Here is a 15,706-nt window from a genome sequence, read left to right as displayed (position 1 = left end):
TAGTTCAAGTCCCCTAGATACGTGGAGTTTGTGGCAAGTGAAGGCAGATGATAATTGAAGAGTGGGTTTTATGATTCACATAAAGGCTGTGTTTGGGGAAGGAGATTCCACACCTGGTGATGAAAAGCCTGAATCGAATGTTCACCAGAGACTGAGTGAGTCAGAATACTTTCAGTTTCAGTCATTGAGGGTTAGATAGAAGATACTGTATGTGCACATCATTGGGGTAAATCTTTTTTTATTATACACTTAATTAAAATCGCATTATTATTTAAGTTATTAAAAAAATACCTTAACTTTCTTAAATAGAGCTGAATTAAATTAAATGGGATTCATTTTCAAATGCATTTCATTAGCTAAGTATTTTTTTTTTTAATTTGGAAGTTGATGAATGCAACCTAAGATGTAAGATTGTTCATAACACACGATAAATGTAAAGCTGTTTTGTAGGCAACTTTTGAGATAAAAACAAAAGACTGTAAAATTAATATTGGAAAGAGAATTCAGATTTTTATTGGATGAGTCGTATTTGAAGTCATAATTAATACACACATACTTGTGTCCTCAGATAAATTTTATGTTAAGTTAATGTGACAAGTTTAATAAATTCATTCATAAATAACTAATATAGCAAATAATAATCTAATACAGTATAACAGGTCTAGAAAAATGAGTTTTCACAGATTTCTAGATTTCTTCAGGTTACAGTTTATGCCATCATCAGAAACATAGTGTTTTTACTTAGTAACTGTACTTAAATGGATAATTCACCCAAACATGAAATTCTGTCATCATTTACTCACAGTCAAGTTGTTCCAAACCTGTATGAGTTTCTTTCCGTTTTGAAGAATATGAGTAACCAAACAGTTGATGGATTCCCCATTGACATCCATTGTATGGAAAAATACTATGGAAGTCAATGGCTACCGTCAACTGTTTGGTTACTATCATTCTTCAAAATATCTTCTGTGTTCAGCAAAAGAAGTTCATACAGGTTTGGAGCAATATGACGGCGAGTAAATAATGACAGAATTTTCGATTTTTTGGATGTTCGATCCCTTTAAGTAAATTTTCAAATATCTTTACTTTTAATTTTATCTTCACAACATTCCAAAGTGATGTCTGATTTGTGATCAGGCTGTTTCTTTTCAATTATAAAGTTAAATCAGTCAAATACTTTTAACTTTTAACACTTGGGAACATTAAAAAAAGCTTTTACTCAAGTCAAATTGAAAAGAAGTACCTTTTACTGGAGTAATCTTTTATCAGGGTTCTCAAGCACTTGTTTGTACTTCATCCACCACGGTAAATATAGATTTATAAAATATAGGTAAAAAGAATAAACCTTAGAAACATATCTGATTATAGCAGTGTCATATTTTTGTGTAAAAGAGATAAAAGAGAAATTCTCCTTAATTCAGAATATTTAGCTTAGAAATAGTGAGTCACATTTCTAAATCAGTGGGGATTTCTTTAAGACTGCAAGGGAAGCTCGGCTTCCCCTATAATGTAAAAAAAATAATGGTCAAATATGTACTATTGTGTTAAAGGGGCATTCGGCAACTATTTCAACTTAATAAAACCGTTTAGAAATCATTTGGATGGTTTAAAAACCTGTTCTGGTGAAAATGGTGACTTTCCCCGCTCCCCCCAACGTTCCCAGGCGGAAAACCAACCTTGCAACATGAGGACTAACGTCCCGGTAAGTTGGAAATAGGAAGTCTCGTGAGAAGCGAGAAACTCAAACTGCTTTACGGCAATTCGACATAAACACACACGCCGCCCTCAATGTGTATGCTGTATTACCCACCTCAGTAGACACAGCACCACACGATAAAGTTGGCGGCTCCGATAATAACAAATGCACATGAGCAGTGGTAGAAAGGGGGAGGAGTGTGCCGCAAGTGAGTTTTTTTACGACATTATTGTGAAATATACGCCTCACAGCTGTAGGGGGAGCTTGTTGAGAAAACATGCAACAACAAAAGTGAAAATCAGCGAAGAAATAGCTAGAGTTACCGAATGCCCCTTTAACATTTTATTGACTAAAAATGCGTTAGAACACGTTAATCTCGAAGACGAGTTCTTTCATAATCAGCTGCATATAGCAGTCCAGGTCGGCTGACTCGATATATTCCCGGAGCGTCACAGTGCATTTCCCTGTTGAAGCCCAGCTTCTATTGACTTCAATGGGGCTGCTTTGAACAGTTTTTTTCAGTGCTTCGAAACTAGACGGTCATTGGATAAATCGGTGATTATGTCCCGGGACTCCGGGCTTCTGCGTGATGATAGGAGGGTCTGTCCAAAGACTGCATCTCCTTTTGATTGACAGCGATTTTGTACTATAAAAAGTCACTGACGCTGAAGCTGTTCGAGCTCAGTCCCATGCATAGACTGTAAAAAAAATGGACAAAGCGTCTGTGACGTCACCCATAGACTTTCTGAATAACGGTTTTGAGGCCGTTTATGGGGGGTATGGGCGGCGCCATCTTTGAAAATCTTGGGAAATCTTAACCCCGCCCACCTTCTTAAGTTGTGGTTGTAACGTGAAGTTCATGTATGTCTCTTAAAGGCATGTTCAGACACCTTATAGTTATGTATCCTGCAAGGTACTATCCGGGTAAATGTGAACAGTTAACAAGTTAGTACTACAACGAATGAACGGAGTTCTTATGTTACATTTATTCATTTGGCAGACGCATTTACAGTGTTTCAAACGTCAGTTATAACCGTAGGTAAAGTACCTCGGACGCTAACTTATCTGAGGCGATTTAATGCTAACTGTTGCAGTGCCACTGCCCACAAAAATTTATGCTAAATAGTGCTAATTACGTGAAATAGTAGTGGAATGTCACTTACCAGAAAAAATGGAGCGAAGTACTCCTACAGTGTCGGTTAGTGCAGTTTATAGCAGAGCAACTCATTTTATATACGATATTTCAATACAAATGTTCAGAAAGGATACAGAGGTGGTATGATGTGTTGTCAGATCATGGCCAAAGACGTCAAATTTCAGGAATTCCACTCGGCGCAGCCCGTTATCAGCTGTCAATCAAAGTTAACCACGCCCTTATTTGTCATACATTTTATATCTAAATACGATCTAAACTAACGAGATAGAAAAAACCCCTCTCACAGTTGTCAGGCACTCGGAACCTATCGAAAAATACAATAAAAGTCCGTGGGACCAACCTGTAAAAACATGAATTTATGCTGTGAAAACGGATATTTTAACATGGGGTCTATGGACATTTGCTCCCTTTTGGGACCTGCCTCAAGCGGATTTTCGATGTATTGCAGTTTTTCCGCACTTCCGGGTAGGCTTCATTTTTCAGGTTAGAATGTTGCTGCTTGGTCCCATGGCGGATTTTGCAAATGTAGTCGAAAGACAAACTGCTTCAACCTATTTCTTGGTATTTGCTTGGCGAAATTGCTAGGCAAGCTTCACCTAACATTTCACACTATTATACACCACATTCCTTGTTTCAGTTTAACCTAATTCCCACATTTCCTCCGTCGGGTTTAATATCTTAATTTAGATTGTTTGTTCATTCATTCATAAAGTACAGTATGTACTGTATATGTATATAAATGAAAAATTTTTATGATGTAGGCCGAAAATGAGCTTCCCCTCTTTGAAAGACCAGCAGCCGGCACATTTCTAAATGTGTTCAGAGAACGTTCCGAGTTGAATGATTTGTCTCTGCCCCTCCTCAGGTTGGAGAAGTCGAGCCAGGTTCGTACGGTGTCCAGCAGTAACCTGTTCTTCAAGGGGAGTCGTTTCCGCTTCAGGTAAGTGTGGATGGATAGGTCACTGCCGGTGGACCACCACAGCCTCAGGGGTCCCTGCTCCAAAAACAGCCTGCTGTCCTCGTCACGGTCACATAGAGGTGACACCACAACCTGCTGCGGATGGTGCGCTTCACACAGGCCACCTCTTAGACACAAGTGTTTACTTATTACCAGCAATTGTAACAGATGAATGGAGCCATCGGGGCAATTAAACAAACAGCACGATCCATTATTATGGTGGGCTCTCAGGCTCAAACGCCTAATTAGGAAATTGATAACAGTTATTTTCTCAGTCCTATGTAAGGAGACAGGCAGGATTTTAAGGCAATGACTCCGCTGGGAGTTTTTTGTTAAAGGGAAGACGTTCAGTCACAGACTGAGAGGCAGAGATTGAGTTAAGAGAGGGGACTCAATAAGGTTAATCTAATTCCTGAGCTTCATGGACTCTAGTAGCAATGGTCACCTTCCCTCAGTCACAGGGATCACCAAAATGCCAGCTGTTTGAAACCGTTGCTATTTTATCCTCAATGGTTGAGCTGTTTTCTTTTGGTTGATTTTGATAGATGAAGCTGAAACAGTCTCAAAACAGGGTGTGAAATTAACACCCACCAACAACTGTAAATGCAGGTGCTTTTTGCACAGTGGCAGGTAGTTTTGCTCATCTGCCAGATACTGTGGTGAGTGTCCTGTAATATATTTACAGTCAGGGAATATTTTAGCATGTTTGTGCATCTTATATTAAAGATATTTGCTATTTAAAATTACATTATATAGTATTATTATAGCAATATAATATAATACAATGTGAATACAAAGAGAACTATATTTTAGATATTGAAGGTGATATATTTTTGTTACAGTGTGAATATATATGGGTATTTAAGATGATTACATTTTTTTTGAACAAATCTATTTTACACTAGCAGGGATAAAACTGGACACGTTTTTGTAATTCGTTTTTGTTTGATTTCAGTGGAAGAGTAGCCAAAGAGGTAATGGAGCAGAGTGCAAAAATTAAACGGGAACCTCCAGAAATACATAGGTATGCATGAGTGCCCATCTGTGTGGCAGTGTTAACCGTATAATTGCTAACACTGGGTCATGTTCTTTTGATGGCGTCACATGTGTGCATGCATGCCCAGTAAGACTGACTGCTGTCTGTAGTTGTAGGACATACTGTAATATGATAAATGGGGGTGTTGATGCAATACTGTATGTGTATGTGGTCACAGGGCTGGTCTGGTGCCCAGCAGAAGCTGTCCATCCATCACACATGGGCCACGGCTTAGCAGTGTCCCGCGCACCCGCCGGAGAGCCGTACACATATCCATCATGGAAGGTGAGAGTCCAGTTCATCCCATTAACCCGAGTTCAGCTCTACGCTGAAAACACATGCGGAGCGCTAAATGTCAAATCACTTAATGGTTTGTAATAACATTAAAATCCTGTAGGAAATAGCCAACCTTTATAAATATATAAAGGGCTTTTCAAGACATGAAGACAATTTATAGGTACTCAGTCAAGGAAACTTAAAGATTTCTAATGAAAGTGAATGTATGCAATGTTTTTGCACCTTAGATATTTGGATCTGTGCGGCAACATATTTTTTTGTATGTATAAATGTACTCTTTGTGTGTAATGAAAATATATTAATTAAAAGAATATTTATTTTCATTTTATTTTTTGTATTTTAATAAATGATTTTGATAATTTCACTTTATTTACGATTTATTTATTTTAAATAAAGTTTAATTATATATATATTCTTTTTACCGTGTGTGTGTTTATAAAAGGATATGTATTTATGTACAATTTATAATACATTAAAATAATATTTATTTTGTTTTATTTTTATTTATTTATCTTTATTTTTATATTTAAAAAAATAAATTAATATGATATCATTTTATTTACAGTTTTATTTTATATAATTGTTTTTATACAATTTTTTTTATACATTTTTACCTGATATGTTTATGTATCTATGTGTGTGTGTGTGTGTTTATACATTTGAAAAATGTGTAAAATTTTATGAAAAATTCACAAATATACTACAACATTTATTACAAGTGTATAAATATTTACAAACATACAGAATATTTTTACATTTTTTATAAATAATTTATATAATTTAACATAATTGTTTATATAAAAATGTTTAATTAATTATATATTTTTATGTGTGTGTATTTTTATATATATATACATACATACATACATACATACACAGACAGTATACATACATACACATATATATATATATATATATATATACACACACACATGCGTATTCACCAGAGTTGAAAAGTTGACCGCATGCCGTAATATGAGGCTGGACCAGTCTCAGTTAGAGGACTGGAGACGCAGGTGCTTCTGTCAGTCACTGAACTCTATTTCTGTGCCAGCTGTGTACAGTCAGTACTAACACTTCCCTCTGGAACCAGCTGTGCCATCTTGTCCCACCCATCAAAGGGTTACCGGTGTCCTCTGCCCTTTATTCTGGGTCTCATCTATTGAGCCTGACTGTTAGACTAGCATCACAACACAGCACTGTCCACTCTCAACACGAGTACATAGACGAAGTGCAGTTTAGTCCCAGCTCACTGTATCCTCTGGAACAGTGAAAAGACCATCTTAAGATGTTGTGAAGAGCTCTTGTCTGCAGTGCGAGCGATTCAGAGATCTAGGAGGATAAAGTCGACTGTCCTACATGTGCTGACTGTGAGTCTTCAAGGAGTATTAATACCCTCGTCTGAAAATAGACAGGGCCTTTCTCGCCATTTAAGTCACTGGCTGAGAGAGGGAGGAGGTGAGAGGTCTGGGTGTGGAATGATTCGCCACCGTTGACCAGCACAGCCAAGCCTTTACCCAGCAGCCCACGGTGGAAAGAGGGCACCGGTAACAAGGTTTCTACTTGTTCACACGCTCTCTGAAGTAGTACGCCAGCTGGAGACATTCACTTTTCGGAGATAAACATGGTGAAGTGCCTAATCCGCATCACCACGCGGGTGAACGTCCACCTGCGCATGATCAACCACTGCTATCGGGATGTAAAGGTTCGGGTGCTGAGTTTGGGGCCTCGAATGCTGGGAAAGGCCCTTGGTGTGCTGCCCCTTTACCCGGCACTCACGGGGCAGCAGGACCAGCTGCGGGCATCACCTTTACCCATGACTTCACCGTCTTATGCAGTGCCCGCCACAGCTATAGGTAAAGTCTAATGTGTTTTTGTTTGGGCACCAGATGCTTGATTGGTTGTTTAAATAGATTTTTCTGAAGGTCTTTCCAGTAAGATGTATTGTATTTCTGCTTTGTTATGATGAAATTGGTTTAGGTGGGTTAGAATAGAAAAGGCAGGTAATGGAGTTTCTTTTGGCGTTGCTGCAGTGTTTTTTTGTTTTCAGCATAAAAAGCGCTTTAATTATGTAGAACATTCAGTAGGCTACCATTCAAAAGTTTGGGGTCGGTACTACTTTTATTGAGCGAGGATGCAATAAATTGAAGAATTTGAATAAGAAATATTTTTTTAGCACCAAATCAGCATATGAAAATTCTGCTTTGCCATCACAGGAATAAATTGCATTAAAATGTATTGAAATGGAAAACAGTTGTTTTAAACGAAGAATATTTTGCAATAAGATTTGTTTTAATTTGCTGTGTTTTAATTTTTGATCAAATAAATACAACCTTGGTGACATTTTAAAAAAATCACACCGCCCCCAAACCTTTGAACAATGGAGTACATTTTAAATAAACAGTTACTTGTCTATAAATTGTTTAACTATTCATAATCTTGTTTGGATTGTGAAGTCAATCAATGAGATGTGTGGATTGAAGGTCCTCTACCTTACTGGTTAACAGAAGCTGCTCTCTTCTCAAGAAGAGGCTCTTCATATGCGCAGCGTACAAGCGTTCCTGGGTGTTCATTAATCCACAGTCTAGTCTGTTACTGTTACTAAAGAACTGCAGGAGTTGCAGAAGTGTACAGCATACTGTTTGGAGGACTGCACACTAAAACTGAAATCTCATTCCAGCTGTGAATTGTGTTGAAAGGAGGATGATAATATCAGAGTAGCCTTCTGTCACCTGAAGCTGGGTGATACAAGAAGACATTGACTCAATACTGAAGTAATACAGCAACTGAACTGCTTTCACAGAAGAAAGTGTGTCTCAATTCTGTTGATACTGAAGAGAGTGATTCACTTAAATAAAACATTAGATATTAACTGAAGAGTTAAAAGTTCAAACCGTTTTCAAGAAAAATAGTCCAGGATGTCTTTAAACTAGTGCTAATAGAAGCTTTTACTGCAAAAGAAGATTTAACAGTCAGTTAGTTATTGCAAGGTTCACATTTTTGAAAAAACAACATATTGGCAAAAACAAAGTAGATTGTGTTTGTCTTGGGTTGAAGAGGCTTGCACATTTTTATGAATTATTAATGCATTAGTACAGGTAAATGCAAAGGCTTCACAAGCTTTTTTCTTGCAGCCGTATGCTTATAATTCAAGTAAAATATAAGTTGTTCAATTTCAGGCATCTTAAATCTCAGAAAATGCACTAAAGCAGATTTGCTTTCATGTGGGACTATTTTACTCTCTGGCAGGGTGTTTATTATTGTGAATGATATAGGCCTTTGGTTGAGCAGCAAAATGTCACATCGTCAAGAGATGAAATCCTAATCCTTTCACATCAGAATAGAGATGTAACGTATCTGCAGTGACACGCTCAAGAATCTAATGCTCAGCAAAAGCTTGCATGTTTCTCTACTTTGGGTTCCTTGAGGAAAAGGGTATGCGAGAACCGAAGCATGAGGATTTATGGGAGATTTGCAGCATCCTCACTTTGTGGTTTCTGAGGTTGCTCACTGTGACGAATCCTCTTAACATAAGTGTTAAAGTTATGTTTAAGAACAGAAATATACTTCCACTCTCGGTTAGCTTCTGTATATCACGTAACAGCTGTACTGAATTATAATGGACTGTAATCTGCTGTTTAAAGCCTTTCTAAGTTAGTAGCAATTGAAGACGGTGTGCTATATCTGCATGTTGTATGGCGAGGTCTAGTCCTTTTGATTTATCATGTGTTGCTAATTATTACAGCACCTCAGTAAGTTGGCTGTTTGCCTGTCAATACTGTACATGTGATTCCCAGTGCCTTGCAGTACAGTGTCTATCAGTGCAAACAAGCTGGGAAATGTCTTTTCACATTAGCGTTCTGGGGCCTCATTTATAAACGTTGCGTACGCACAAAACAGGCCCTGAAAGATGCGTACGCTACTTCCGACGCATAAGTTGTGATTTATAAAAACAAACTTGACGGGAAGATTTGCGGACCTGCACGCAAACTCTTACCCATGCGTACGAACGTCTTGGAGATGGAGCAGTTTGGCGACACCGATGGTGAGCTGCAGTTAAATGCCTTTTTGGTCACTTTTAGACAGAAAATCTAAAGACAATTATACATATACAGAAAGATAATACAAACATAATTTCACTCACCAAGCCTGAAGCAAACATCCATCCCTTCTTAAATGTCCGCGCCAGCGAGCGCGTTGGACCGTTTATTGAAACTGACGCAGCCTATCTAAAACCGTAAATCTTCATTATAAGTCCTAATCATAAATACAGTGCATGTCCACAATAACAGTTTAAATAAATAAAAGAATGATTCAAACTATGTTTTACTTCTGATATAAACATTTAGATTAAATATGCCAATCTCATTAATGGTGTTAAACACTTAAACTACGTGAAATCATTACTGAGAAGTTACAATATTTGTATATTCAATAAATATAAATATTTGTTGTGAATGCAATGCTTTTGAACACATTTCCTCTGGCATGCTGTGTTTTAATGTTTTAACTACAGAGATTAATTGCTTATAGTGATAATAGCAGATTGTCTGAGAAAATAAGTTAGTGCAAATAATGCACAACAAGGTCTGTCTTTTTCCATTAAAAATATAAATTAATTAAAAGTACTATTTGGCCAGTGGAAAAGATTGAGAAAACCTTTATCTGAAATGTATTTTACATTATTTGATGTATTTATTCAAAAACTAGGCAAGGATAGGCTATTGCATATTTTTTTATTAATGACATCCGTATTTCATATTTTCGTAATGTCTGGTACCGTTAAACATGTTATCACGTGGATGAATAATCATATGCAAATGATATGCAGATGAGGATATGCATAGTAGAACTAGGCGTTGTAAGCTCCATTTATGGTTGTTTCGGGGAGGAGACGCATGTTCGCACAATCTTCCGCTAACTGGCATTTATAAAGTGAATTCTGCGCAGATTCTGGTGTACGCACGGTTTTATAAGTCTGAATATTTTTTTGCGTACGACATTTTTGGCTTTCGGGCGCACGTACACTTTTAGTTAGGATCCTACGCAGAGTTTTATAAATGAGGCCCCAGGTCTGTGATTTAGTATCTAGGTCTGTCACCAGCATGAGACCCTTCTAATATTCCCCATCAAGCCGCATGCACACCGTGTCATCCCCCTCCCTTCTCTTTTCGATTGTTACAAAACCTGAAAATATTAAATTTGTGCTTATTTTTCGTGATTATTGTATATCCGACATACTTCTTATACGATGTAGCATTGTAGCCTATGTATTGTAAGTCTAAAGCATGTTAAAGTTGGCATGAGAAGAATTTCACCCTATCTATTTTGTAACTGGCAACTGACGATAGTAGGTCACGTGACAATAACAACATGGCGGATGTAGTATGTCCTAATTCCATTCATGCTACCCATATTCATACTATATATAACATGCATTTTTAACAGTCGCAAGGTAAATTCAAATTCAAATGTAGTACCTACTCAGACAGTACGTGATTTTGGACTCAACGTAACACTGTGTCTACACTGGACGTGACAAATCCTTTTGTTCTTCATGTCAGAAGTAGTGCAAGTCTTGAAGTGTGTCAGAAATATAAACGAGGCATCAGTTTACTGTCGGGAATTTGTCGTGTCGCATCCAGTGTAGACAGCATCACTGATTATAATGGTTTATATCTGCTTTTATCCCGTTGCACCGCTTCCACCTGATGTAGACCCTGTGACAGAAATCACTTTTTATAATTTATGAATCATTAAGTTGCCCTTTTCTCTCTCTTTTATCTTTCCCCTTCCTACTGTCCAGGTCTGGAATCCTTGCGGGACAGCGCTCACTCCACTCCAGTGCGCTCCGTGTCCCACGGAGACTCCTTCATGTCACGTTCGCGCAGCCATGTGATGGACTCCGGCGACGGGACGGCGGTCATCTCCGACGAGACCTACAGTCCCTCTGACAGCGTTCTGCCCACACCGGTGGCCGAGCACAGCCTGGAGCTGGCAGTCTCACGCCAGATCAATGGCGCCCCCTGCAGCATCGAGGAGGAGAAAGAGTCGGAGGCGGGAACGCCCAGTGTGGGAGACCTGGCCGAGTTAGGAGCGGACGGTAGGGCGACAGGCCCCTTGAAGAGCGCAGGCGGGGAGGCCACGCTCAGCGAGACGGAACAGGTGAATAAGTTTGTTTTAAGTGTACTCCGTCTGCTCCTTGTGACCATTGGACTCCTCTTTGTCTTGCTCCTCCTTCTCATCATCCTTACTGAGTCCGACCTTGACATTGCATTTTTACGTGATATCCGCCAGACCCCCGAGTTTGAGCAGTTCCATTACGAATACTTTTGTCCCCTCAGACGGTGGTTTGCCTGCAAGCTCCGCTGGGTGGGCGGGCTGCTCATTAACAAGTGAAAATGAGGCACTAAAGCTTGTAAAGCCTCCCTTGTTGGGGTCGAGAAGACGCTAAACACGTGGAGAGAGAGAGAGAGAGAGGAGAGGCGGAGGGCACCGACCTGTCCCATGAACCCAGCTTCTTTCATGACACTCCTGCTGATACACGATGGACCACCAGGCCCACAGCTCCTCTTCTCTTCCACTTTTAGTTCTTTCTCCCCCACCCATTTTTACACCTTTATTTTTTCTTCTTTTTTTACAAAGACATTTTTTTTGGTTTTTCGTTTCCTTTTTTTGGATTTCAGGTCATTTCAGGTATTTTATTTTTACAAAAAAACAAATCAAAAAAACAAACAAAACTTAATTCAAAGACTTTAGAAGATTATATTATTCCTTAAAAAGGGAATATGAAATATTTTGTTGCAACAAGAAAATGTTGCCTTCATTTATATTTATTTTACAATAAAAATGATTAAAGTCTTATTAAAGAATGTGGTGCGTTAAGTCTAGAGAGACTGCAAGTTGGTTCAGTATAGTGGGTTTGGAGAGCGTGAGAACGTGGAAAACCTTTTCTGAGTTTATGCATAATTCATGTCCATTCGTCATTTAACTCTTAGTAATTTTCTGAAGGCTGCTATAATTGACCACATCGACGATCAGATCAGCAGTGGGTTATATGTAAGGTAAGAATGTGCAAGTTATTTTGAAAGCGAGACCTGAGGAAAGACTGGAAATGATGTTATTTGAATAAAATTGATGGGTACATTTGAGTTCTGTATTTGGTGGCTTGAGATTTAGGGTGTCAAATATGTTTTAGGAATATAATTGTGTTTAGGCGGTAGCAAGCTGTGAAGTAGAAATCATTTTAAAAGGGTTCTTTCTTATGGATACAGAAAATTTAATTGTTATAAATTGTGTTCTTTTATGTGACCCGATAGTGTCGATATATGTTAAAGAAGTTCTCATGACTGATTTAAAAGCAACTAGCACCCATAGATCCAGTCTAGCTACAGTAGATGTGCAATACTGTAAGGGTTTGATTTTTAAGAAATAAGTACATAATTGTTTTTTCATGACTATGTGCATTTGCTTTATTATTATAATTTTTCATCCTGAGTCTCTCAATAGAAAGAAATCCTATTGTATAAAGTATTTTTTTTTTTGAATTCCATATCAGCCTTGCTCTTAAGTTTGTATTTTGTGGATATCATGCTATGATTATTCTTAAATACAATAACAATGCTGTACTTTTTGTACAAAAAGTAGTTAGTTTCCTAATATATCAACAGTTTTTCCATGTATATTTTAACAGAAACTGAAATGTTATTTTGTTATTGAAAATTAAATTATACCTTTTTTAGCTCTGTGTTTCAGATGAGGTCTAGAATCTATGGCGTTTCCGTCAAGGGAGGCACGAGAAAGATTTTTATCCACATCCACAATCCATTTCCAACTTAACCAGTAATGAGTAAACCATCCCGGCACTTTGTAAATTGGTAAAGGCCCAGCATTTGAACAATACTGATCGCTTTATACAGTTTACCCAAAAGACTCTGAGTGTATGTTTGTGTGTGTGTGTGTGTGTGTGTGCACTCATATTTGAACAATTGATGTTTTTGGCAATATGTACCAGAAGGCCAGGTTTAGTCTTTAGTACACTATGTCCTGATTAGCCTATAGTATTTATTTAAAGACAAACGATTCTTCCAGTGGCATGCCAGCAGGGCAGGGGTTTTATTTGACCGCACACCATCTATCTCTTCCCCTTTGAAAATGCTACTGAATTTGAGAAAGCAGAAGATAGAGGAAGTGAATAGAAAACACAGACAGAGCAGACTTATTTTTGTCTACAGCGAAAAAGAGACAAGTAACAGCCAGTGGTAATTACCATAGTAAGTTTTGTTTTAGATCTTACATTGGTATTCTCACTACGATAAACAGCATTAGTTTGTGGCAGCTCACAAGCTTGGCTTTACTAGTTATCTATTTTAAATGAACTAGCAGTTATTTTAAATGAACATGCTTCGATCAACTAATCAAAATGCTGTTGTGAGGCCAGAATCACTATGGTGCTAGTGAACAAAAAGAATGGCTGAGATGTGTTTTAGGAAGTGGCTGACTATAATGTCTTTATAATCATTTCATAGAACTGCTGTCTTCCACTGACTACAGGAGCTGAAACCTGTTTAAGCTACAACAAGCAAACATGAGGTGCATGGAAAACTGTAGCAGAAATTGCTTAAAACCGCTAACACATGGAAGAGAGAGAGCCATCGGAGTTATGCATGTCTCTAACCTTGAGAAGCATTCATGCATGCATTTAGAACATCTCTGATGTGCCAAGCATTGTGGTGGCTTAAGTCCATTTATATTTTTATAGAACCTGATTGAACAGCTGTTTTTCGCAGTACAATAATACAATGGTCTTGCTCTGGTTGGTATCTGCATGCCATTGATGATCGGTTTTATTGATATATATCGATGAATTGATTTTGTTTAGAGAAAAAAAAACATGCTTGGAAGGCCAGTAATGGTTTTGATGAAGCTAATTGAAGTTTTGATCGGATTTTACTCATTGACAGCATTATGTAGCCTCATTGGTCAGTCCTGTATGGCAGCGCCATTCAAAAAGCAATAACCTGAATTATATAATAATTTAAATGAATCTTTTAGGTGGTTTTTGTGCTGTTGTGTAGCAAGTCAGACTACCTGATGTTTTCTAAGGAGCTGGGAATGAATCCATTTCGTTGAGTTAAACGCAAAATTGCGATTTTAACTAAAAAGCTAATTTTATAATGACGTTTATTGCCCAAAATTGATAAATTTTATACTCATCGTGAGCACTCAACTTGTTTGGATCCTGAACCGACAGTGTGCCGTTGTTCTGAGGTTTTACTCTTCTCTTTGTCCTTCGAATCCTATTGCACAAACTAGCACGGAGTCCTTCCTGGTCTTGTAGATCAAGGGCAATTGCTACACAAGGAGTCCTTGTGAACTTCTACTTTATACTTTTGTCTCTAGACAGTTTTCCTGTACTATATTGAATGGCCAGGTTTGACTGTGATGAATGCAAGGGTCCGGTAAAGGACAATTGTCAGCTAAATTGGTTCATAATTTCTGTAAACTAACTGGGTTATTTCACAAGGTCTCTCTGTGGACTTTGTATCAAAGGATATGTATGCTTCTTAGTATGCAAGTGTATGCATAGAGTTGAACACTTGCCATGACAATTATAAAATGAAAAGCAGACTTTCAGGAGTAATACTGTACACCGCAGATAAAGCACTTCACTGGCTTAAAATATACCTTGACAGCATGTACAAAATGTTACGGCTTCAAGCGATCCCGATCAGCCTATTAAAGATGGTGATTTTAATGTTCAAGATCTGTTATTGTTTGCTACAGCTGTTAGATTCTGGTTTACAGTTGTTAAATCGTACTGACTGGCAGCTGCTCTTTAAGAGTTCGAGTTTTAGAGATTAGGAGCTCATTCCAAGTAAGGTCAGAATGCCCTCCATGTTCATTAAGGAGATGCTAGAGGTAATTTAATGAACCGCTCGCATTAGACAGCACTTGTGTGATCTCTCAGATCGACTAGGTTCAGTTCTGAAATCATTCTACCAGAAATTTCGTCGTCATCAGAATGAATGCTCCTTACATCCTTGCATACAAATTCCGAAATTATTTGGTAAAATCTGACTTCACCTGAACCGTAGCTTTAAGATCTACTATGGCGCTGAGATCCAGTAAAGATCAGAGTTGGCCAAATGCTTCGTTTACTGTACTGTGCTTCTGTCACCTTGCCAGCCCCCACAGTCCCTTCAACAGCTATGCATATACATGCACATTTGTTTATGCATAGATGTGTCTGTGGGTGTTTTTCTGTAATCTGCATCTTTTCTGTTTGGGACTAGAGGTCGCTGTTTGGTTCCTTAATATATAAATATTAAAATACATACAAAATTTATGTGCCAAAAGAAGTTCCTGTTAAGTCAGATTCATTCCAAAATCATCTTTGTACTGTAGGAAACCTTCCATGAAAATGGTATAAGAAATTGTTTCGCTGGTAGTCCCTTGTAACTGGTGCCATGGAAATATTCAAACTTGAAATAAACATTCAAAAGTGTTTGAGGCATCTTGTGGTTTATAGTTCTGGATGTATAATTAATCAGATCTAATTCC

At 38.0% G+C, this 15,706-nt stretch overlaps 1 protein-coding gene across 4 annotated transcripts in view; it reads left to right on the top strand.

The window, feature by feature from the left end:
* The window catches only part of frmd5a (FERM domain containing 5a), a 130,860-nt gene extending 115,210 nt beyond the window's left edge, over nucleotides 1-15,650 (top strand). For 2 of the 4 annotated variants that reach the window (XM_077194442.1, XM_077194447.1), the window contains exons 11-14: nucleotides 3,718-3,792; nucleotides 4,766-4,834; nucleotides 5,025-5,131; nucleotides 10,950-15,650. In XM_077194442.1, coding sequence (XP_077050557.1) covers nucleotides 3,718-3,792; nucleotides 4,766-4,834; nucleotides 5,025-5,131; nucleotides 10,950-11,542 — 844 coding nt within the window. In that variant the 3' untranslated portion in view covers nucleotides 11,543-15,650. The remainder of the gene's footprint in view (nucleotides 1-3,717; nucleotides 3,793-4,765; nucleotides 4,835-5,024; nucleotides 5,132-10,949) is intronic. The other 2 variants (XM_077194446.1, XM_077194443.1) reach the window with 2 other exon arrangements.
* Nucleotides 15,651-15,706: the final 56 nt, after the last annotated feature.

This window comes from Siphateles boraxobius, unplaced genomic scaffold (genome assembly GCF_051911475.1).
Source record: "Siphateles boraxobius isolate OS27281-9 unplaced genomic scaffold, OSU_SipBor_1 32, whole genome shotgun sequence".
In the NCBI taxonomy this organism is placed as follows: Eukaryota; Metazoa; Chordata; class Actinopteri; order Cypriniformes; family Leuciscidae; genus Siphateles; species Siphateles boraxobius.
The sequence above is the reverse complement of the archived record's forward strand: the minus strand, read 5'-3'. Positions and strand labels throughout refer to the sequence as shown.